Source organism: Castor canadensis, chromosome 6, assembly GCF_047511655.1.
Source record: "Castor canadensis chromosome 6, mCasCan1.hap1v2, whole genome shotgun sequence".
Classification (NCBI taxonomy): Eukaryota; Metazoa; Chordata; class Mammalia; order Rodentia; family Castoridae; genus Castor; species Castor canadensis.
In genome coordinates this window covers 131,970,196-131,995,404 of record NC_133391.1, presented here as the reverse complement: position 1 = coordinate 131,995,404, position 25,209 = coordinate 131,970,196, and the positions used below count along the sequence as shown (strand labels likewise).

General features: G+C 40.2%; 1 protein-coding gene across 2 annotated transcripts in view; it reads right to left on the bottom strand.

The window, feature by feature from the left end:
* Ankrd55 (ankyrin repeat domain 55) overlaps window positions 1-15,468 on the bottom strand; it is a 95,445-nt gene extending 79,977 nt beyond the window's left edge. For both annotated transcript variants that reach the window (XM_074077486.1, XM_074077485.1), the window contains exon 1: window positions 14,937-15,468. In XM_074077486.1, the coding sequence (XP_073933587.1) occupies window positions 14,937-14,994 (58 nt within the window). In that variant the 5' untranslated portion in view covers window positions 14,995-15,468. The remainder of the gene's footprint in view (window positions 1-14,936) is intronic.
* Window positions 15,469-25,209: the final 9,741 nt, after the last annotated feature.

The window sequence follows — 25,209 nt, the reverse complement described above, 5'->3', positions numbered from 1 at the left end:
ATGCTATTCTAGAATGCCCTTTCATTTTCATAATACTAATTCTTACAACAATGATCTTTAATGTGCAGGACCTTTAGAATGGGGAACTATATTTATTGATTAATATGGTGTGCGTTTTCTACTCTAACTAGTTTTCTCACCCGTTAATGTCTTGTGGAAATCTTTTGTTTTTGGTGGTGCTGGTGGTTGAACTCAGGGCGTCATGCTTGCTAGGCAGGTGCTCTACCACTTGAGCCACTCCACCAGCCTTTTTTTGTGTTGGGTATTTGTGGGATAAGGTTTCATGATCTATTTGCCCTGGCTGGCTTTGAACCATGATCCTCCTGATATCTGCCTCCTGAGTAGCTAGGATTACAGGTGTGAGCCATCAGCGCTTGTGGAAATCTTCTTGATGTTAAAGTATTGTGTGAGAAAGTTCTTTGATAATTAGGCAGGCATAGATCTTTGTGTGTGTGTGTGTGTGTGCCTGACATTTGAACTCAGGGCTTTATGCTTGCAAAGCAGGCGCTCTACCGCTTGAGCCATACCTCCAGTCCATTTTTGCTCTGATTATATTTGGAGGTGTGTGGGGGGGGTCTCATGAACTATTTCAGGCATAGATCTTACATTAGTTTTGTGAAAGATTTTTAGCCAGCCTAGCTGGCTTTGGAAACTGAAAAAAAAGTCAGGTGGTTTTCTTTCAATCGTCCTTCCATTCTCCCTTATTTTCTCTGAATCAACTATGTGATTCCAGCTACCTCTTTAACTTTCTAGAAGTGGTAGTTGTTGGAGTCAGGTATTTGTCATTTTATTTGGAGACTATGGGGGTTGGAAATAGGTAAATAAGCAGGGTATGTTTAATGTGTAAAAGAGCAGATTCAGTTGAATATGACAGCTGCTTGGAAAAGCTAGGAAAGAGAGTTTAGGATTATTTTCTGATCCAGAAATGAGTTCTGCTGGGTACAAACTGGAATCAGTAAGACTTTTGAGCAAACAGTAAACTCAGAAATAGAAGGGATTACCTTGTAAGCTAGTGTGCTCCTCACCACTACCCATGTACCCATGTGTCAGTAAGTTCTGACCAAACATACACTGGAGATAATTCTCTCTCTCTCTCTCTCTCTCTCTCTCTCTCTCTCTCTCTCTCTCTCTCCTCTTCAACCTGCAAAAAGTTGGGACAGAGACTATGTCTCCAGGAAAGCCTAGTGTTGACCAGGCTGGTAATGTGGACCCAAGTCTCCTACCTACACTGTGTTCTGCTTGAAATACCATGATAGAATCTGAGGGAAATGACTGAATTTCTCTGAGATCCTGTGTGAGTATGGCTAACACTAAAGTCATTCTGTTGCTCACTTATTAACCAAATCTCTTCTCCCTTCTCTGTCTACCATCCTTTTGCTCCTCCCTGAAATTCTTCTACACCAAGGGAACATGTCCACAGTGTTAGTAAGAGTATGTAACAACCAGCCTAGCAGAAGCCTCACTCAGAATGGAATTAGCAGCCAGAGCAGGGTTAACGACTTTTATTTGCTGGATTATGGGTACCATGTGTGTGTTCCTGGAGAATGGAAAGAGCAGCCGAAATGGGGCAATCCCCATTGATCTCAAAATACAGAAATATTTTAACGTTGGAAAAACCAATAACTAACAGCTCTGAGTATAATGTAGAAATAGTCTTTATAAAAATGCAGTCATATAAATAGTTTTGTTTTTTGCTCTTTTTCACATAATATTAGATAACGAACATTTTACTGTGTCATAAGAGTTGAAAATGTTATGTTCTGTTAAAAATGACAAGTTCTGTTGCTATTTTGAAAAATGCTATAATGTTCTTACATATTTGTCTTTCTGTGTCTCTGATTATTTCCTTTTTTAGAGGCAAAATACATGCCTAGAAGTGAACTGGGAGTCGATGGGTTTGATTCTTTGTCAAATAGCATTCCACAAATGGTGGACCAGTACATACTCCCCAAGTAGAATTTAAGAACACGCATTTCACCCATCCTGAATTGTACTGTGCACTATCATTTCTTAATATTAATGTTGATGTAAAAGAAGAATAGTACATGATTTTCAATAGCCATTTCTTTTGTTGTTCCTGAGAAAATGTTTTCTTCATGCCATTTTATTAATTATCTACTGGTAGCTTTTTATTTCAAGGTATTCATCTAGTTGAGTTGAAAGAGTGTCACAGATAGTAAAGACACCATCCTTCCATCTGTTATAGATACTGCTGTGGTCTTCATCTGTTTTCCTCTTAAGTCCTCAGTTTGGTTTTGTTAGTTTTTGTATGGTTTTGTGAATACCTTTTCAGCATTTATATAGTCAAAAATCTATGGGTGCTGAATGTTAAAAATTCATTGCTTTCATGATTAGAAAAAGTCTTCCTTGTAGAACCTTACACTTATTTATTTGTTTGCATTTAACTATGTCTTATAGAGAATTTTCAAACTTTATATTTGTATACTGCATTTTTTTAAGTAGTCAATTATTGTATAATTCCTCCTTTCTCCACTAATTTGTATTCCAAACTTATCATATACTTAGTTTTTATTAGCATTGTAGAGGAGGCTCCTCATGGCTTTCTCTTTCACTGGAACTGTGGCTTAGGGAGTGGGGACCCCTAGAAGTACCCTCCCTGCAGTGGTTTGTTCATGAACTTGGACATACAGCCAATGTCCACCTCAGTCACATTCCATAGAATCTTGTGGTCAGTCTACAGTCATAGTTCCCAGCTTTCTTATCGTTCTTGTACAGCTTTGAATTCTGGACTTTCTGGTAGTAGATCTGAAGGAATTAAAAGCCACCCTAAATGTTAGTGAAAATCGGGACATGATCAATTCTACAGAATAACATCTCTCAGTCACTATAAAAGAATTGAGTGTTACTATATTTCTTACAGGGTCTTTTTGGGACCATGTCACTGCTTGACTAGCAGTCGTAATGATGACAAACAGCTATATAGTGCTCTCTGCATGCCAGGTAGTGTACTGAGCATGTCCTATAAGTCAAATTATTTATTTCTCATCTGAGGAGGTGGAGACTACAATGATTACCATATTACAGATGAGAAAACTGAGATACAGACTCAGTGACTTAGTAGTTACACAAGTAGTAACTGTGGAGAACCCAGAAAAGCTGCGGGCTGTCTCGCCCTGGATTCCACCCTCTGACCCACAGGCACTGGAAGCAAGGCCCCCACATAGCCTAGCAAACTTGTGACCTTTCTTTGGTGCTAGATGGACATTTCGCACTCCTACATTCCATTCTTTCTTACTCACAGCAACCTGTACCCCACTCCCCACCACACTGAATGAGCTGTGTTGCTCAGTGTTTTGTCTGACAGGCATTATTGTGTTAGAGTTTAAACTCAAAAAATAAGTTTCACACATTAACACAAAGTTGGAAGCACAGCTGTGAAGAGCTGGTCACACCCAGGGAGGGAGTTAAAGCCAGTGGCAACAGCATATACATTGTACAGTGGAGGTGAGTGGATTTTTTTAAACCGTTAAGATAAATGTCAAAGGACCACGGGACAAATGATTCTCCTGCTGAAGCATCAAAAAAGAGTGACATCTTTCTAATTTATTTTCTAAGGCTAGCCTAAATTGGTATACACATACACACACACACACACAACCGTAGGACCAAGTCAAACTGTAAGCAAAATTCTAAGTTGTGAATTAAATTCTACTGGATCAAATTCAGTGTTTTAGAAGAAATCATATTCCATGGCCAAATGGAGTTTATTCCAGGATAGAAAGATACTTTGATTTGAGCCTGTGCATCAATAAAATATATCACACTAGAATGAAGGGGAAACAATTAGGTGAGCTTAGCTATCCTTATCTCAACTAGCAAAAACCCTTGTTCCTTCCTATTATTGCTTATACTCTCTCTTCAACAAAATTAGAGATAAGGGCAAAATAGTTTCTGCCGGGTAGTGAGGGAGTGGTGGGGAGAGGGAGGGGGCGGGGTGGGTGGTAAGGGAGAGGGTGGGGGGAGGGGGGAGATATGACCCAAGCATTGTATGCACGTATGAATAATAAAAAAAAAAGAAAGCAGTATATCTATTTCTAAAATAGTGCCTCTATCGATAGTAGAATATTACATTCTTAAAAAGATTAAATATATATATTTATTTCAAACAAATTGCAAGCATCATATCTAAGAGTAGAGCAATGGAGAAGGAAAAAAATAAGACAAACTCAGATTCACACAGTAAATAAAAAACAACAGGAATTGGGAAATAATAACCACAAAGGAAGAGAAAAATAATCACAATTTAGCAATAGCTAGCAGTTTTGTCTTCATTAGGCCATTTATGACGTAGGTTGTACAAACAAATTGAAGCTTAGGAAGGTTAGTAACTCCCAAAGCTTCTAATAGCTATTAAGTGCCAAAGCAAGATTTGAAACCAGTTCATCTGGCCTGAAACCAGGATTCTTAGTCACTGTGTGGCACTGTCCCATCTCATTTGAATGATTTAATTAGTCCCCCTCACTTCTTACAGACAGTTGTAGTTACTCATGAGCAACTACAGTCATAAAATAGTAAATGGAAAATTCCTGAAATGAACACTTCTCCTCCGTCTCACAAGGGATGTGAATCATCCACTCTGCATGCTACCTGCCCAGGAGTCACCCTCTAGCAATCTGGTTCTCTGGTTGACGGTGGCTGTCTCACCGGGCTTGTGCTCAGGGAATTCTTATTTTACATGATAATGGCCTCAAAGAACAGGAACTGTGATGCTGGCAATTCAGATATGCCAAAAAGCAGCTGTGAAGTACAAAGGTCAAAGTAGAAGCCGGTATTTTGAGAGAGAGTCCACATTCACATATTTTTATTACAGTATATTATTAAAATTATTCTATTTTAGTATTGATTATTGTTGGTAATATCTTGTTATACCTAGGTTTTGCTTTTTTTTTTCTTTGGTGTACTGTGGTTTGAATTCTGCCATATGCTTGCTAGGCAGGTGCTCTCCCACTTGAGCCCCAAATTTTTAAATTAAATGTTATCACAGGCATGTGTTTAGGAAGAAGTATATATATTAAATAAATAAATAAATAAATAAATATTACACATGGTTCCAGGAACCCACCGGAGGTCTTGAAACAAATCTCCTAAGGATAAGGGAAGACTGTTATAACTATACATCAGGCAGCAAAAGGGAATTAAGCACAGAACTCGTAGAATTTAAACAACTTGATTAAATAAATCAGAATTTTTCAATAACAAAAGTAGATAATTAAATCATATAAGGAGGAAAATACCTCATTATAATAAAAGTATAAAATATCCAGGAATAAACCACCAAAATATTCATAATTCAAGTGAGGAAAACTACAGAATTTTATTGTGGGCTACAACAGAAGAGTTGAATTTATGGAAATACACACCATATTCCTAGATAGGAAGAGTAAAAAAGTAAGTTTGGTTTGGAAGTACTGGGAGTTGAACTCAGGGCTTTATACTTGCTAGGCAGGTGCTCTACTATTAGGCCATTTCTCTAGCCATGTATAAATAGGTTTTAATTCTTAGCTATCCATTTATGTTTCATGTCATTTCACTCAAAGTTCCTACAATTTGGGGGGAGGACACATCAAGAAAATATTAATTTTTATTTGAAAAATAAATGGATAACTATGTTTTGAAGGAGAAAGAACATATTTAAGTATTTGCTAACCAATATTTAAGGCCTCTCTGAAAGGATGAATAAGGAACTGGTTACATGGCTTTGTTTCCAGAGAGGGGAACTAGATGGCTGGAGGTAAGGGAGTGGGTGAATTATTCGCTATGCATTTTTAATACCTTGAAAGGGTATGATTGTGTTACCATTTCAGATGCAAAAACAAACAGAAAGAAGAGACAAAAATGGTTAAGAATATCCAACATAGTTGAAAAAAAACCAATATTGACAGAAATTTCTTCTATTAAGTAGTCCAACATTAGAAATATAACATTAATGAGGTTCTTCTTCAAAACTAGAAAGATTATAGAAGAAATATAAGGCTCAGAAACCTGGATGGCATCCACATGCAAGGATGGCTAGGCTGGGTTTTGAACAAAGGAAAGAGTTTCATCTAGAAGGTGTCTTAGACTCATAGGAAGAAGACAGGAACAAAGGAAAGGAAAAGTGACAGCAGTCCAACATCTATGAGCTTTCCTGAAGAATTCATTTCCTTCTAGTATTTTCATCCTTGAGGAAAATTCTGGCCCTCCAAATGAAGAGAGGTGCTCTTCCATGAATTCATTATAGAGGAGGAGACAGCTTGAAGGAGGGAGGTTCACCTGATGTGGTGGGGTGGGTCGGCCACATGACCCTAAGCAAGTCACTTATAGTAACCAGTAACACTACATCATTGCTGTGGGCCAGACATAGTTCCAAGGGCTTTGCATGCATTACTTCATTAAATCTTTATAACAATCCTATGGGACTTGCTGTAACAATTTTTATAACCACCCCATAACCCACACTAGGACTTACTGAGCGATTACCATGGGCCAGGCACAGTTCCAAGGGCTTTGTATGTATTGATTAATTCAGTCTGTATAGCAACCCTCTGCAGTATCATCCTCTTAACAATATGAGGAGAGCAAGAAACAGGGATGTTCAAGGTCACACAGTAAGAGGCATTATTGGCGTTGCAGTACTCAGTTTGGTTCCAGTGACCACACAGTTCACAGCACTGTACCATGTGTCCATCCTTAAGGTGATTTCTGCTGTGACCACCTGAAATTAGATATCTATGCAACCATCTCAATTCTTCTCTACATTTAGTGGTCCTGGCCAACTCAGTCTACTTGTGGCCAAAACTCTAAGGCAACATTTAAAAATAATATCAAGTAATCAGAAGGATAAAAGTGCCAATTAGGTGAATTATAGGTGCTGCTGTTGCAGTTTTTAAAAATCACAGTTTTTTTTTTTAAATAGCAGATTGTGTTCTGTTTCACTGTGGCAAATCAAAGATCAAAGATGTGGTCTGGAGGATAAAGTTGATGAACCACAACCAAAGGCGAGTGTGCCAAGGTTGAAGGGATTCTTTTTATTTATTTATTTTTTATCAACTGCTGTTTTCATGTGACGTTGTTTATAGCAGCAGACTTCTCTGTTCGGTCTCTTGGAGAAATATCACTTGTTGCTGCATAGTACAAAATGATTGCAGAGGAGGATGAGAAAGAATCAGCTTCACATGTTTCTGTGATGGAAGCCAACTCTTGACCTTGCAAATCCCTGGTTCCCATCACATCAGTTGCACAGGTCACAATTCCAGTGCCCTCTTACCCTTGGTCTCTCCTTCCCCTCTTCCTTGTTCTCATCCTGAGATGCTGAGGCCATTCTTTGCTCCACAGACAGGCTGCCTTGGAGACCAGATCCACCCCCACCCTGGAAGAGGCTGTCACAGTGAACTGAGGTCTCTTGGCCAAGCTCCTTGGAAAAAGAAGTCCACCCCAGGGGAACTAAGCTGGCGCAGCTCCAGCAAAGGGGAGAAGGAATCAGGCACTCTGCTATGGACTCTAGCTGCCTCACCTTTCTTTTCCATCTCATGCTGGAGGTCAAGAAAGAATTGATGGGATGGGGTGTCAGAATCTGGAAAGCCCTTGTCCTGTGTGACTTGGGCAAGTCAAGTGACCTCAGATGGACCAAAAATGGAATCTATCTCAGCAGCTATGGCAAGGATTAAATGAGATCATAGGAATGAAGAGTTTGACTATGAGACTTGGGAGTTGCTTAATAAGCCAGAGTGATAGCTCTTTTAATTATGAACACTGGTTAATAGTCTTGGTAGATCTCCTGTTTCTGTTTTGAAGCTACTCCCCAGCTCCAGCATGGAGCATGAGTTGTTATGGATCCATTTGGTGCTGAGAAGTTGGGAACGGTTGGGCTGAAGAATGTAGTTAAGGGTATACAACATTTTCTATACCTTACTCCTTGTATTGCTTGAGTTTTGTTTTTTTAAGAAGGCAATATCACAATTAGGAAAAAAAATTAACTGCTAGAACTAGTTGACATCTAATAGTGTAAAACCCCTATGCCAGCTGATCATTACAGTGTCCTTAACAATACCATGATAACTTGAGACAGACACATTTCACCTTGGCAGTGTTCAGCCTGGCAATGCAAGATCTCAATCGAATCATGAGGAAGTCCTATACAAGCTTCAACTGTGGAACTCAATATTTAACAAGGGAGGAAGACTATAATTTTAAAAAATGTCAATGTCATAAAAGACAAAGATAGCCTGTAGAAATGTTCCAGATTAAAGGAGTCTAAAGAGACATAATTAAATGTAATCCCTAATTCTAGACTGGATTCTGTACTCGGGTGGGGGGTGTGGGTAATGCTACAAAAGACATTATTGAGTCAATAGACAAAATCAGAATGCAGACAGTAGAATAAATAAAAGCACATATACATATAGAAAAAGAAACACATATACACACCGAGACAGAGATAGAAGAGCAAATAATTTTTTTATGGGATAAAATGTTAACAATAGGGGAATCTAGATATAAGGTATTCAAGTATCCTCTATACTATTCTTAATCTTTACATTTCTGTAAGTTTGAAATTATTTTCAAATAAAAATTAAAAGGGAGTCGACCACTAGTACATATCATGTGCACATATTTTTATGTTCTGGGGGCACATTTAAGAAGGGGAATACTTCCTGTGAAGAACAGATTGTCTTCTTTTCTCCCAATAAAATAAGAATAGCCTCCTCAATGAGCAAATACCATTTTCAATTTCCACAAAGTGCAAACAAAGGGCCCTTATTAAGCATGATGGCAAAACCATCATGACATTAAAAGATGAATCAGAAAATCTGAGATGCAGATCATTTATGATATGAGAATTCCCACACACAGCAGACACTGAACCGAAGGCCTCTCGGGCCTTCTGAGAATCCCAGCTGTGCTTAGTGCCTGACTCCGCACTGGACCTGGTCTTTCTGTGAGTTAGTATCTAGCTCATCCACATCCCATCCTTCCCAATGACCTCAGGCCTCAGTGCATTCAGACTTTGGCTTTCTCACTATGTTCCATATTTGAGGATGGGTAAGATGTTTGTTTCTTATTTGTTTCATAATAAAAATAGGTCCAAGCTTAGTGGTTTTCATTTAGGCTCCATCAAAATAGCCTTGTATCAAAATGGTGGCTTTGAAGGGAAAAAATCCATGGATATCGGGTACCTGACAGACTTGCTTAGTCCTTCAGTGCTGTGGAGCTGGTGAATAGAGATGACAGGAGAGGCTAAGGACTGGGCCAGGGGCTGGGTCGAGGGTTAGCCTTCTGAAGTGGCTCTGTTGAAGTTGTGGGAAACATCAGAGAGATGTGACTGCTGAGGCAGGAGCCTCCTTTCTCTATACTTCCCACCTCCACCATCTTGGGATGCATACTCCCAAGAGCTCCCCACTCCCACCCCCCACCCCTAGGAACAGTAGGGCTATCCTATGGTGGAGAATTCTGTCAATAACACCACTCTACTGGTCTCTGATACTAAGTCATTTGCTCTTCAAAGCTGTGACTGGCAATTGTTTGGAGAAGGTAAAGCAGGGGTTCCTTCTATACACGTTCATAACAGGAGCTGGGGAGGGTGGAAGGAGAGGAATTACTTGGACTTTTGGAGGCAGAGTTGTCTGGGGTGGTGACAGATCGAGCCTCAGCAGAGACTCCAGGATGAATTGATCTGTCACAGTCTTTCCTGGAAGGCTGGGTGATGGGAGGAAGATGTGGGCAGCACAAAGAAGAGAAATGTGGGTGGGGAAGGCTTCCAGCAAACACATTTACCCAGGCTTGGACTTGAGTGGCCAAGACCGTTCAAAACGATTCTCCTTTCATCTCTCTTTCCCCCTGTGCTCCTCTTTCTTAACCAAGAGGAAGAAGGCTGAGCATCTCCTGAGAAGCAACAGATGGTCTGATCTAATTCAGTGGATCGATGACTTGCCCTCCAGTCTCCCTGTATCTGAACTGTCATCTGAAAGCCGGTCTCGGTGCTCCTGGGTTTCCTTCTGGGCTCCCATTCAAGGTCTCTGAGCCCCAAACTTAGTTCAGATCCGTCTCCTCTCTTTCCTATCTCCTGTGCCTGCCTTTCTCCTACTCTCTTTCCAAAACCCCTTCCAATTTTGCTTACTTTTTCTTTTTGAGGCATCTGGTTGTCACACTGCAATTTTAACTTTTGCTTTTTCAGCAAAGTGCAGATCTTTTTGCTTAGCATTCCCATTTTAGATGAGAAACTGGGAGTTAAAAGCAGCACATCTGTGTGTGGGAGCTTTAAAAATCTAAAACACAATGAGACAACAGCTTGATTGTGAAAATCAATGCACTATGAATTTGATTTTTTCATTCATGCCTTCATTTTTCCTTAAACTTTATAGTTGACCAAGAAAGAAATGTACTACCATAGAAGGAACATGGGGTTTGAAATCAAAAAGGTTTAGGCTGGAATTCTAGCTTTGCCACTTTACTTTGTGGTAACATTTCACTTCTTTGTCAGTCAAAGATGCCAAAAAAATAATGGGGCCAAAGATCGGATGTGGTGCACATGCTTATAATCCTAGCAAGTTCAAGACCAGCCTGGGCTGCATAGTGAGACCCTGTCAGAGTGTGCACCAAATAGAGTCCTACTCCCTGCCCCCCCCCCTTTAGCTGCCAACCTTCCTTCTAGCTTAAATGAGAATAGATTTTACCAAAAGTCATGCCATGAGGTGGCATGCTTTCTCATTTCATGCTGTGCTGACTCTTAAGACATGCTTACTTCCTGATTCCCAGAACCTGTGACTATTACTGTTCCTGGCAATGACTACGACCTTAGACGTGAAAATATGTGGTTAAGTGAAAGACCTTGAGGAGTTTATCCTGGATTGTCCAGAGCAGAGGGAATTTGAGACACACACAGAGGAGAGACGTACAGACAGAGTAGGCTACATGAAGACGGAGGCAGAGTTTGGAGTCATGAGGCCAGAGTAGCCTGAAGCTGGAAGAGGCAGGGAAAGAGTCTTCCCTGGAAGTTCTAGAAGGACTATGCTCCCTGCTGGCATCTTGCTTTCAGACCTCTGGTCTCCAGAACTGTGAGAGTAAATTTCTGTCATTTTATGCACCCCAATAGGTGACATTTTGCTACCCCAGCCTGAGAACACCAATACGTTGTAATAACGTGGGCAAGAAGACTAGTCTTCCTCCCATTCTCCCAGAACGTATAACACAACCAGGCTGTGAGGGAGCCATAGTCCTCCAGGTGCCTGCAAGCACAGAGCTCAACCTCATCAAACCCTGTTCCTCACAGAACTAGGGCAGGGCCAGGCCCTCCTCACCCTCAGCCCCTCAGAGGACTGAGCTAGGCCCAAGGGGCCACCCTGTTTCTCCTGTCTTCTCTCTGATCCTGGGATTCCTTCCGGCACAGCAAAACTTCTCGTTCTACAAGTAGTGGCAAAGCTGAAAATGCAAATATGTTCAGTTACGTAACATGTCGAGTTCAGCAGGAAACTCTGTGTTCTGTAGTAAATGATTTTACTACAGTCCCTTCCTGTGTGTGGGTTCTGAAAGGAAGACAGCCAAGGCAGAGCATGTGGTTCCAGAAAGCTGTTGCTATGGTGAAAGCAAAAAGCACAAGAGGGGAGTGGGGAGCTCTGAAGACATAGACTTCCTCCATTCTAAGTTCACAGCAAGCCAGAGACTCTGTCCTAACCCCCATGGCAGGTCAGATAACCTGACCTTGAAGCCTCCAGCAACCCTGTGGATATATAATATTATTCACATTTTACAGGAGAGGAGACTGAAACCAGAAAAGACCCATCAGCTTGTCTCTATTGCGGTTGGAAAAGGGCTGAGACAGGACTTGAGCAAATGTCCATCCATCACCAAGACCCTGGCATACAGATTTCTTGATACCGCTAGCTAAAGAGAAATATAAAAAAATGCAGTTGGAGGGATTCAGGCTCACCAAATCCAGTTCGCTAGAGATCCACAGATCATATGCATCATTTGGTTTCATCCATATCTGGACAATCACCCACCCAGAGTAGGCCACGGAGTTCTGACCTACACCCAGCCAGTGTATTTGCTAGGGTGAAAATAGCCAATTAACAGAAAGTCTCCAATTGTTCTGTTGTCTGGATAGAGAACACCCAGGTCCCAGTCCCCTCTTTTAGCAACCAGTGGGGTCTGATTCTTTCTACAAAGGGCCCATTCTCGAACCTGTTATGCCTCAGTTCTCCCACTTGAAATATTAAGGGGTTCTTGATCTTTGCTGTACATCAGAGTATCCTTTAGGGGGGACATTTGTCCAGTCATACACAACACCAATCAGCTTGGAAGCTCCAAGGGTGGCATCCCAGAATCTGCATTTTCACATTCCCCCAGTCAATTCCTCTGTCAAGTTTGAGAACTGGTGGATAACAGGGTGGCTTAGTTTCTTCCAGATGCAATATCTCTGTCAACATCTGCAAGTGAATCCAGTGCCACTAGAGTTTCAATTCCTTAGGCTCTAAGAATTCATGGGAAACCTTTCACTGAAGCCACGCACTCAACTTTTCCAGAAAAAGTCACTACATTGCTGGGCTCTGGTGGCTCACACTTGTAATCCTGGCTACTTAGGAGGCAGAGATCAGGAGGATCATGATTTGAGGCCAGCCTGGGTCCCCCAAAAAACCAAAACCTAATTCAAAAATACCCAACACAAAACACAAGAAAGGGTTGGTAGAATGTCTCACATGGTAGAGCACTTGCCTAACAAGCTTAAGGCCCTGAGTTCAAACCCCAGCACCACAAAAAAAGTTACTTCATTGTGATTTGCCTAATGATTTGATATTTGAAAACTATTCAACAGTGTAAATCTATTACGATCTCTCACGCTTTAAAGAAAGAAGAAGAATTAATTGCATAATAATAGAACTCTTCGGGTATCATTTTGTTAATTGTTGCTCTAGAGCTTGCTCTAAATGGTACCCTGGAGCTCTGAAAAATATAATTAAGGTAATCTAGTCACTCAGGACTAATTAAGCCCTCATGTAACCTAAGGATCATTAAATTCAAGATGGTGATTGAAAAGTCAATAGTATTCTGCATTTGAGGAATTTCTAATCCAAGGTGGTAATGAACCACCAAGAACAAGAGCAGCAAAACATCAGGCAATGTGGCAGGCGCTTCTTCTGTCTGTTCTAGAGCCTCACAACAACCTTGCTACTTAAACATCATTTTCTTCATTTTACTGCTGAGGAAACTAAGGGTCAGAGAGTTTAGGTAACTTGCCAAGGTCACACAACTAAGAAGTAGCTGATCTGCCTTTGTCTGTAAGATTTAGAAGCCCTGATGTTTCCATCATGTCCTAGCACCTCTGGAGAGAAAAGTGCTAAAAATAGAGGTGCAAGGAGAGGGTTTACAGTCATGGGGAGAATCAGGTCGAGCGTGGAAGAACTGTTGTGAGTTATTCATATGAAAGGTGTATAAAATAAATATTATAAATTAATTCTTTAGCTATGTTTTGGGTTCATTTCTGTTAGCAAGTGTCACATCGGAACAGAATAATTCATTCTGAAGGGTTAGTTCTTCTGCAGTCAGTCCCAGCTCCCTCAAATTAGCCCTCAAAAATAAACCCCTTTTGTTTTTCTGTGGATTGCATACTCAACAACGTCATTTTTTAACCAGTAGGACTGTTTTGGTTCTAAGCAGATTTTCACTTGTATTGATTGCCATTGGTGGTACCAAATGTACAAAGAAGAAAGGGTGGAAGGGCAGAGCAGTAATAATCCTCTTTTCACTGTTTGTATAAAACAGAGCAAACCAGCACATTCTGAAGGTGGACACACACACACACACACACACACACACACACACATACACACACACACATGTACACACACAGACCCAGAGCCGGATACACTCACACATACACACACTGACACACACACTATCAAGGTGAGCCAAGACCTGGAAAAGCCACTGTATATAAAAATATATACAATCAACTCAGAAATCCAAAGTATTATTTGAGAAACACAAAGCTAAAATAATCCATCCATAAAGCCAGATGTAGACTGAGGGGTGGTAAACACTATGGTCTTGAGCCCAAAAAGAGGAAAGAAAGAAGGAACGAATTCTCATAAAAAGGCTTTCACAAACCACCATTTCATGTGGTGGCCAAAACAAGGGAAATTACCAAAGGAATTTAGGGTCGTGAAGAACATTCAGAGATTATAGGAAGTGGTTCAGATAGCAGATATTTTAAAAGAGATTCTAAAAATATTTATATATTTAAAGAATGGAACTTTCCCGATTGTACATGGAAAAGAGGCATAATTACACATATTATATAGACATGTATACATGCACACTGCATATGCAAAACATATGTATGTTGACTGTATGGCTATGTACATCCTTCCTATGAAGATGAGTTAATTTCACAGCAAACTTTGCATGTGGAAAATTACTTCCACTCTGAAAATAATGAGTAAAGAAGATATACCCTGCCATTGCAAATGACAGCACAGTGAAAAACTCTTAAGCCATCTTGGATGAGATAGTCTCTCCCACACCATATATATGGGCAACCTCTACTCTTTACGGGAGGCTCGTGTAGCCACAACAATTAGATGTGGGGTTCACAGACTGAAAAGAGACATGTGATGTATTCTTATTTTTCTTTCTCTAAATATTTTTAAAACAATAAAAATGACACTATCTACAAAATCTAGTGTGCTTTAAACCCAATTTTTAGAATTTGTGGGTAGGAATACTTCAGCAAGACAGAAAGACCATAAGCTTATTTTTCTCTTCCAAATGACTATCAAATTAGAAAATGGACATTCAGAACAGGTTTGTTTATTAGACGAACTCCTCTTTCTATATTCTACACACACACACACACACACACACACACACTTCTCCTTACAACTGAAAATCCCCGTCACTGGACTAATGATGCCAGATGATATATTAAAGCATCATTTTACCTTTTTGTTGATCAAACACAGAAGAGGTGCTGAAATCCATGTTAGTCTGTCTCATCATTTACCATCCGAATGGCAAAACGCATGCAGATCTCTAGAGAGGAGAAAGCACCATCTCACACATTGCATTGCACACAATAGTCAGATATGGCATCGCTTGCCAAGACTCTTGCATGAGAATTAAGCACGCATCAGACCTGCAGGTTGTTGTCAAGGCAAAGGACGAAAATAGGTAAATCTACTTGTTATAGCTGCCAGGAAGAGTTACTCTTCCAGCCTCATTCATCAGCTACACTTGTAAGTACTGTACACCCTCCACCTCCCAGCAGAGAGACAGACAGCCCAAACCTTAAAAAACAATGTTCATGGGGGTTACTTGCCTTGGATCTGGGCCAGGAAAACGCTGCAGGTCATAGAGCTTCAGCAGCCGGAACGTCACTTTAAGCCACCAGAAATCTCAATGGGTGAGTGGGGATCCACAGGGCCTGACGGAGCATGTGCAAAGCTGCCAGTGCAGCCTGCGCTGCTCTTGGTGGAGTGAGAACTGCATTGGGTCATGTGAGCGCAGAGAGCCAGCTCAATGGGGTAGGACGTAAATATTGTAGCAGGAGGCTGCTGGCCACTTGCTATGCAGAGCAATTATCCTCTTTTGCAGCTCATCTTTGGTCTCCCTTGGGGGCTGGTCTCTGATTGACAGGGGAGATGTGGGAAGGAAGTGGAATTTGAAAGTTTGTATTTCAGGGCTCAAGTGGCAAGGTGTTTACTGCAGCATTATGTGTGGTGAAGCCCAGGGAGGCCCCCAGATGTGCATCATTTGAGGAGCAGCTTAGTAAATGATAGAAAATTCATACCCTCTATTTGAAAAACGGAAGAAAACCGTATTACTCCTCTGGCAGGGGTGCCACTAATATCTTGCTAAATGAAACAAACAATGGAGACATTTTATTTGTTTGCATTTGCATGAAACCAGCAACCACCCACAATATGTACATATGTTTATATATGTTCACAGGAACGCTGAGGAAAGACACTAACTTGTTAATCTTGGTTACCTCAGGGGATTGCAATTAGAGCAGGGGGTTTCTGACTTGTTCTTTGTCAGTCTCTGGATTTGGGGCTTATTATAACAAGTATCTATTTTATATTTGTAATAAAAAGCCTCATAAGTTAATAAACACAAGCTCTTCATTGTAGACACAGCTAGACTTTTGAATATGTCAAATAGCCATACAGTAGATGCTGTCATAAGTGCTATGTCAAATAACTTTTCTTTTCTTTTTTTTTTCGTTTGGTAGATTTTTTTTAAAAGTTAAATTCACATAACAAAGTTTACCTTTTTTTGGAAGTGCTGGGATTTGAACTCCGGGCCTCACACTTGCTAGGCAGGTGCTCTACCACTCAGCCACTCCATTGATTCAATGGTTAACATTTTAGTTACTTTAAAATGTACAATTCAGTGGTTTGGGGTATATTTTCTTTTTTTTTTTCTTTTATTATTCATATGTGCATACAAGGCTTGGTTCATTTCTCCCCCCTGCCCCCACCCCCTCCCTTACCACCCACTCCGCCCCCTCCCTCTCCCCCCCCAATACCCAGCAGAAACAATTTTGCCCTTATCTCTAATTTTGTTGAAGAGAGAGTATAAGCAATAATAGGAAGGAACAAGGGTTTTTGCTGGTTGAGATAAGGATAGCTATTCAGGGCATTGACTCACATTGATTTCCTGTGAATGTGTGTTACCTTCTAGGTTAATTCTTTTTTATCTAAACTTTTCTCTAGTTCCTGGTCCCCTTCTCCTATTGGCCTCAGTTGCTTTAAGGTATCTGCTTTAGTTTCTCTGCGCTAAGGGTAACAAATGCTAGCTAATAACTTTTCTGTTAAATAATTAGTGTATGAATGTGGAAATAAAAGGAGAAGGTGCTTTTTTCTGCATATAGCCTGTGTGTGTGTGTGTGTGTGTGTGTGTGTGTGCGCGTGTGTGTGTGGTGGGGATTGAACTCAGGGCCTCATATATGCTAGGTGAACATTCTCCCACTGAACTACACCCCCAGCCCTTAAATTTGCTTGTTTGTTTGTTTATTCACTTTTTATTTTTTCAGACAGAGTCTCATTATGAACCCCAGGCTGGTCTCAGACTCATGATCTTCCTGTCTCAGCCTCCCCAGTATTGGGACTACAGGCATGCACCACAATGTCTGGCTCCTCAGATTTGTTTTGACATGGGTCAATCTGATTAATAATTTGTATTCCTTGACAGGCAGATTCTTTTCTTGTCTCTTACCTCATATTTTTAGTGCTCATCATTTATTTTCCATTAACAAATTAGAGGGCCTCACTTCTGTGGGACAATACTACCACTTACTCAACAGGACTATTGCTCACTCGATAGTGCTGTAACTTATTCTTCTTTCCCATGTCAGCTCTGGGCTTCAAAATGCCTGTATTCTTTTTGCACAGGTAGAAGTCACAACCCAAAGTAGAATCCATCGGAAAGTCTCTTAATTTCCCAGCACCAGTTTCTTACATTAACCATAACAGCCAAAGTGAGCGGGCTAAGAGTGGATTGGGGATCAAACTGTTAATTATAGAAGCAGATTCCCAGCTAAAGAGAAATGGCACTAGCTCATCCAAGGGACAGAGGTAAAAGGAGTTGTTGCCACTCAGCCCCAAACAAGAGAAAAACACAGTGTTTTAATGAACATCATCTGATCATGAATTTATCCATTGCTGTGGGAGGAGAACTGTGTTCCTGTCATGTCTAGAGTCTGATGATGCATGATAGGGAAGGCCCCCATGCTCAAATGAGCCGTACCTGTGGGTGCAGCTTCTGCTTCTTGACATGCTGGAGTCACAGGATTTATTTGCCCTCCTGTCTTAAGCAACTAAGAAACTGGGCAGCAGAGCCAAAGCACAGTTGTCAGATAGCAGACAATGCAGGACAATGATCCTGGGAATAGCAAATGAGGTCAGCCTGATGACTGTCTAGTTTACACCCGAGTTTCCAGGCTCCTGTGAATAGAGTAGGTTGTGGACTGAGTGGTTTATGGAATGTTTCACAAAAAGATATGTCCACCTTCCCATCCTCAGGACCTGTGAGTGTGACCTTATTTAGGAAAGGAGTCTTGGCAGATATAATTAAGGTAAGAAGCTTGAGTTATCCAGGTGGTGCCTGAGTCCAATGACAAGTGTCCTAGAGGAGGCTGTGTGGACATGGAGCCAGAGACTAGAATGATGCAACCACAGGCGAGGAACACTGGAAACAACCAGAAACAGGAAGAGGTAAGGAACAGATTGTCCCCTAGAACCTTTGGATGGAGTGAGGCTTTGCCAACACCTTGGCTTTGAGCTTTTGGTCTCTAGAACTGTAAAGAAAACATTTTTGTTATTGGAAGCTATAATGTGTGTGATCATTTACTGCAGTTTTAGGAAGTTAATATGAAGAAGGAGCTTTCAAAATAAATGCAAAGTCTCCAAAATTGTCAGGTTTCTGTGAGCATTTATCATTATTCAAACCCAATAAAATACATAGACATTTTCATGTTTGTAAGAGGGCTGCTTTGGGCTCATTTTGGAAAAGGAAGTCAAATATAGTGTAAAGGACATGAACTTGAGTTTGTTTCTTGTTAGGTGTGTCACTTGGGCAGGCTGTATAACTTCTTAAGCCTCAGCATCTTAATCTGTGGCATGGGAGACCCATTCCCTAACTTTTGTGAGAGTTGACTGTTGTTATTTTTCAGTCCACTTTGTGGGCTACAAACATTGAGATTTTTTTTTAACAGCCAAAGCCCAATATAAGATTATACTTGGTTTTATCTTCCAGTGCATTTTGAATATAGGATTTGTATTCAGCACCACAATCAAGATACAGACTATTTCTGCCACTCAAAGTTCTTTCATGTCTCTTCCAGCTAGCCCCTCCATAGTCCAATCTATATCCAAGGTCAGTGCTATATTAACTCTTATCACTGATCTAGGAAGGGAAGAGAAGACATACCAGTCTGTGTGGCCATGTGACATCTCACCATTATCCTCTGTGCATCTCCTTCTGTTCCTAGAACACACCACACCCTTTTCCATGCCACCTATTCTGCCCCTTACTTGTAATGTCTTTATTCCATCTCTAAGGCCACCATTTTGGACAGGTTTTCCCTGGCAACCTTATCAAGAATAGTCCTCCACTTCTGTGCACATCAACCACTTCCTTCTCTAGAATGGACTCTGTGAATTTGTAGTGAAAAAGGTCCCTGTCAGGAAGACATGGCTTTTATCCATACTGTGTTATCTGTCTAGCTCAATGCTTCTCAGACTGCATGGTGAAGGATCTGGTTTTTAAATTTCCAAACCATCATGGATCAACATGTTCTTAAGTTGTGATAAAGCAATAGGTGATGAAAACTGTACCCATTTCCTTTGAAAGTGTGTTTAGGTGTTAATGTACTGTGCTGTCGAATACTATAGCTACATGTGGCTGTTTAATTTTAAATTAATTAAAATTTAATTAAAGTTAAATGAAATTAAAAATTCAATTCTTCAACCATAGTAACCACTATGGTTTTACTTTGACATAATTAAAAACTTTTGTTCTTTGAGAGATGCTGGTAAGAAAGTAAAAAGACAAGCCATAGACAAAGAGAAAATATTGAAAAACATAAAATGATAAAGGAATTTCATCCAGAATATCTAAAGAATCCTAAAATTTTAATAACAAGAAAATAAATAATAAATAAGGAAAAATAATTTTTCCTTAGGTGTGTCAGCTAAGAGGAGACACAGATTATTAATAAGCACATTAAAAATGCTCAGTATCATGAATCAATAGGAAAATTTAAATTAAAATCAAGATTAAACACTACTACATACTCACAGGAGATACTTTTTAAAAAGCAGCAAACCAAGATCCTATCACTTGCTGGTGAGGATGCTGGAACTCTCATACATTGCTGATGGAGAATGCAAAATGGTGCAGCCATTTTGGAAAATGGTTCTTATAAAGTTAGACATAAATAAGTTCCAGCAATCCAACTCCTAGGTATTTCTCAAGAGAAAAGAAGGTATTCCACAAACATCTGTGTGGAGTGTTTATTATCACCCTGAGCTGGAAACAACTCAAATGTTCATCAGTTGTTGAGTGGAAAATCAATCTGTGACACATCTGAATGATGGTCTGCTACTCAGCAATACAAAGGAGCAAACCACTGATACGTGCAATCAATGGATGAATTTCCAATGCATTATGCTTAGTGAAGGAAACCAGGCGTGAAAGTCCACACACTGTGATTCTGTCTCTCAGGCACTCTTGGTAAAAAGCGTGGAGATGGAAATCAGACGAATGCTTTCCAGAGGGAGGAGAGGGGCTGCAAGGGACGCAAAAATGCTTTTGGAGTGGCAAAAATACTCTGCTTCTTGATTGTGGTGATGGGTACATGCTTTGTATTCATTTGTCAAACTCATAGGACCAGGACTAGGGTATAGCTCAGTGGTAGAGCACTTTCCTAGCTTGTACAATCCCAGCACTGCAAACAACAACGAAATAAATAAAAGCCTCATGGACCAAATATCTCAAAAGGGTGAGTAATACCATGTGCAAATCCTATCTCAATAGACTTGGAAAAAAAAAACAATACAAATGTCACTTCTGTAAGCTAATTAATAATGTCAACATAAGTCTCAAAACAGATTTGTTAAAAGTTAAAATGGTTGAAAATAACCACGTTTTAACAATAAATAAATACTTACTTTGCTCAGGTATTCAAATACTTTTAGAGTACAGTTGATGAACTAACTTTAAAATATCATAGTTAACACCATCCCCTGTGTATCACTTTCCACACCAGCTTGACCATGCCCAAACTAGTCTATTTCATGTGCCATGAGACAAGTCTACCATTAATGTGTGGAGGTTGTGGCAATCTCATATCGCTGTAACCAAGTCTAAGTAGTTAAACCTAGAAATACTCTTTATTTTTGTACTTACCTTGTCACACACTGGTGACAAACAGTTACTGAACTAGCAACAGCCATGACCCACACTTCGAGCAATGCTGGTCTAAATCGTGCTTCCCTTGATGGTCCTGTTCTTACTGTGCTCAGAGAGGCCTTCCCTAACCTCCCCGCCCAATCCTAACCTCCCTGCCCAATCCTAATTGCAGTCAGGAAAATGTCCTCATTTTCCCTTCTTATAATTATCACCATCTGTGATTGTCTTATAATTATTATGTCTCCATTGTCTGTGTCCTTGCGGCAGATGGTGCCAGTCCCCAAACCTGTCAGTGTGTTTCAGCTGACTTTCAAATGCCAGTATCTGTATTTTGGTTTGAGGGCATCTTTCCAGAAGAGAGAAGGCCACTTTGCCAGCTCTTGGGGTAGACCAGAAGTGCCAGGGAACTAATTGCCCCCTCCACAACCACCAGCAGCCTTCAACTAGAGACTCTTGGGAGCTATAGACACTAATTGTTTGTCCTTGGTGAGATGATTCTGCAGCGTGTGTTTCATTCCATTTGCCAAGGTTCCTTTTAGGGTTAAACTCCATTGCCACCTGTGTTCATAACATATTTCTTTTATTTTTGTTTTTTGAGACAGAGTTTTTCTATGTAGCTCAGGGTGGCCTTGAACTCATAATCCTCTTGCCTAGGCCTCCCAAGTGCTAAACAGCATACTTTTTGTAGGCAGCTGTTGCCTCTCTGTTCTACTTGCTCACTTTCCAACTGGCATTCCCTATACCTCTCAACAAGCTACTTGCTTCGGAATCCTTGTCTCAGGGTCTGCTTCTAGGGAGATCCAATGAAGACACTTCTCCACTAGAGGTTAAACTTCGTAAGGGCAGAGCCCTTATGTCTATCTTGTGCCTCTATAATCTAGCCCAGAGAGGGACACAAAGAAAGTGTCCAGAATATATTTGGTGAATAAATGAAACACCTCTTGAAGGGCTTTCTGTACCTAAGCTGATGACTTGCTCAGTGACATTATGACATTAGAACCAAGTTAACCAGTGGTTATTGATGTGGGCTGGTGGTGGTGGTGATTCTAAATTAAGAACTTTCTGATGAAAACTTCCAATGTCCTTGAAATTCTCCAATGTAAATAAGAGATCACACATTTGAGAACTTTGGATGTACTGCTATGTTGTAATGATATTCTGATTCTCCTTACAAAATATATCATATATTTACCACATATATTTATTATCCATAAGACAACTGTCATACTGCCTGGGTCTTACAATTCTACCTTTTAACATTCATTCATACAAACAAACATTGAGCACTTACTGTGTGTTATGGAATCTCACAGCTAGAAATATGTTCCCTTTATGAAGACTTCTTTGACCATTTCAACATTTCATTATTACCCTATTTGGTGCTTAATCATAAATTACATTTGGATGCTTCTCCATGGGTGTTTGACATTGTTCTATAATCTTGTTAGGCCTTATATCCTAAGTTCCCAGAATGCAAGAGCTGATGACCAGTCTTCTGTCTCTCAAGGTGCCAAAACAGTGCTATGCAGTCAGTAGCTGATAATATATACTGGTTTGTTAAGTGCTAAATGTTAAACGCCAAGATGGACAAATCAGACTTTTGCCAAAACAGAGAAGTACTGATGGAAGCCTGCTGGCTCCACAGTAAGAGCTGCTCCTCCCTCCCCCTTCTAGCCTGAACAATCCCACTCCTAGTCAGAGCAGACCCTCCCCTTTCTGACTTTGCCAGGTGTTTCCTATTTTATTTTTAGGGCTGCTATTAACTTTGATCTTCATGCATGCGTTGATGAGCAGTTGGGTGAGTATTTATCACATGTATCTAGCATGAGGAGCCACGACTTCCTTCTTCCAATCATATGGTAAATATTTAATGAGCACTAACTGTGCTAAACAATGCTTTTGGTTCTGGGGACATGGTGGTGACCAGAATAAGCATGTGGTCCTTATTCACAAGAACCTTCCAGTTTAGTGGTGATTTAGGGAACCACCTCCTGTGGTCTCCTGGCATCTCAGAGTCCTTGGCTGCTATTTCTGACCCCCAGGGGCCTTAGGGAACATTTCCAAATGACCATATAGTAACCATCCCTATACTGGGCCAATAAGATGCTCTCTCTCTTGTCCCTGTGCCCCTCTGGCAAATGCCGCTCTTGCTGCTGATAGGCAAGTTTGCTAGCTTACCCTGGCCAGATGAAATTACAAAGGGCTTTCTCACCCGGTTATCATACTTAGATGTAAACAGGCTCATACTGTTGAGTGGGCTTTGCCATTATCATAGTATTGACAGCTCAGAATGATTTTGACCTTTATTTTTAAATTCCAAACAGGTATTTTTGATTTTTCTTCTTTCTCTGAAGTGCATTTGGTTCATTACTAGATTCCCATCTCAACTAGAAACCTTGGCAATTTGCATTCAATTGCATCTGGATTGTGACCACTTCCTCAGCAAGCCAAGGGATGTGGGGAAATGCAGAACAAAACATAATGAAAACCCAACCCACAGTGCTTTTAAATGTCTATGTGGGTGGTGAATTTATGAACATCTCAAAAGTGTTTTTAGAAAGTTCTAACTTTGACCACATATTCTCTACTTCTATTTTTAAGTTGTGAATGATTGGCCAAGTTCAAATGAAGTCTTGTGGTTTGAATTAAGTTAGCACTTCATAGAGGTCTGGCTCTAGTAATATCAATCCTCTCCTCCTCGGTCCCTTCCTGGCAGCCTCTGGAGGGTTTAGAAAGATATTTTTCTTTACATTACTTTTTTGAAAGGAAGTCCTTGAGAGGAATCTAATTGAGCTTGGCTCTCCAAAGTTTCTTATAGAGTTAGAAAAGCAAAATGTGAAGTTACCAAGAAGATTAATGTTTGACTGCTGAAAATAGTTGCTAATGAGGTGAAAGACTTACTCTCTGTAGAGTTGTTCTGTTTTGTGACCACAGACTGTTCCCCTTCCTGCCACAGAGGGGACACAATATTGAAAGTGTTGTTGCTTTAGTGCCAACCCATGTCAACTGCAAGGACAATTTATAATGTGAGGTGCTCTTTGCATATGAAAGTTCCAATTCGATCATTGTAGGTAAAGCAATGCTTCTGAAATTTTAATAGGCACACATATTGCCTGGGGATCAACTTAAAATGCACGTTTTGATTTAATAGATCTGACCAGAGATTCTGGATTTCTAGTAAGTTCTCGGATGATGCAGGTAGTTTGTTCATCCTTGGTGTTGCAAGGGGCTAGATGATTTTTCAAATACTTTATAAAAATATACCCATGGGCTTTTGCATAGAGGATTACTACTGAACAGTAAAAACTTAGAAATATAAACTAAGCCTTCAAAGGGCCTCAGAAAGTGAACCAGAAGTTAATCAGAGTTAACCAGAGGGAGAGACTGGCTAATGACTGGCAACGGTTACCAACTTGAATTTCTGTGGCTGTTTATAGGGTGAAAAGTAGGTTGACAAGGCTAGATGTTATTAGGTTCATGTATATTGGAGCTTCCCTTAGAGCTCTGCCCCATTATAGCTCTCTGAAGGTCATTATGAAGATGAAATGGGATAACAAAATAGTAATGTGCAGGGGTTGGCCCCTACTTGGATTTGGTACCTTGACATTGCCTGTGATGGAAGTATGTACGTCATGGAAATTGCTACAGGTCAGGATATTGTTCTTCCCTTCCCTTCCTTTCCCTTCTCTTTACTTTTTCTCTTGCCTTTCCCCTTCCCCCTTCACTTCGCTTTCTCTTCCTTTCCCTTTTCCCTCTCTTTTCCTCTCCTCCCCTCTCTTCCTTTTGCACCACCATTAAGAACATGGGTTGTGGACTAGCTATGTCCAATCCCACTCTTGAAATTTGATACTATGTAAACTGTGCCTTATTTTCTTTATCTGTAAAACCAGAAAAATATCAATGCCTTCCTCATAAGATTTTCCTGTTTTGTTCTTTTTTGAGACAGGGTCTTGTTATATAGCTCAGGCTAGCCTGGAATTCATGATCTTCCTCCACAGTCTTCCTGAGAGTTACAGGTATGTGTCACCATGCCTGGCCTCATAAGGTTTTTGAGTGAAGTAAATTGATTTAGATATGTCAAGTTCTCAGAGAAATGCCTTACATAGTAATTATTATATATATATATATTTATGATTATATAAATATATATTATATATTTATATTATTATATAAATTATAATAATTATATAAATTATAAAATATATATTATTATATATATATTTATGATTGTTATTTTTACCAGCCATTCCATCTCTTTTTCAACTTCATGATTTTCCTTCCTGAAGAAACTTCCCTTTA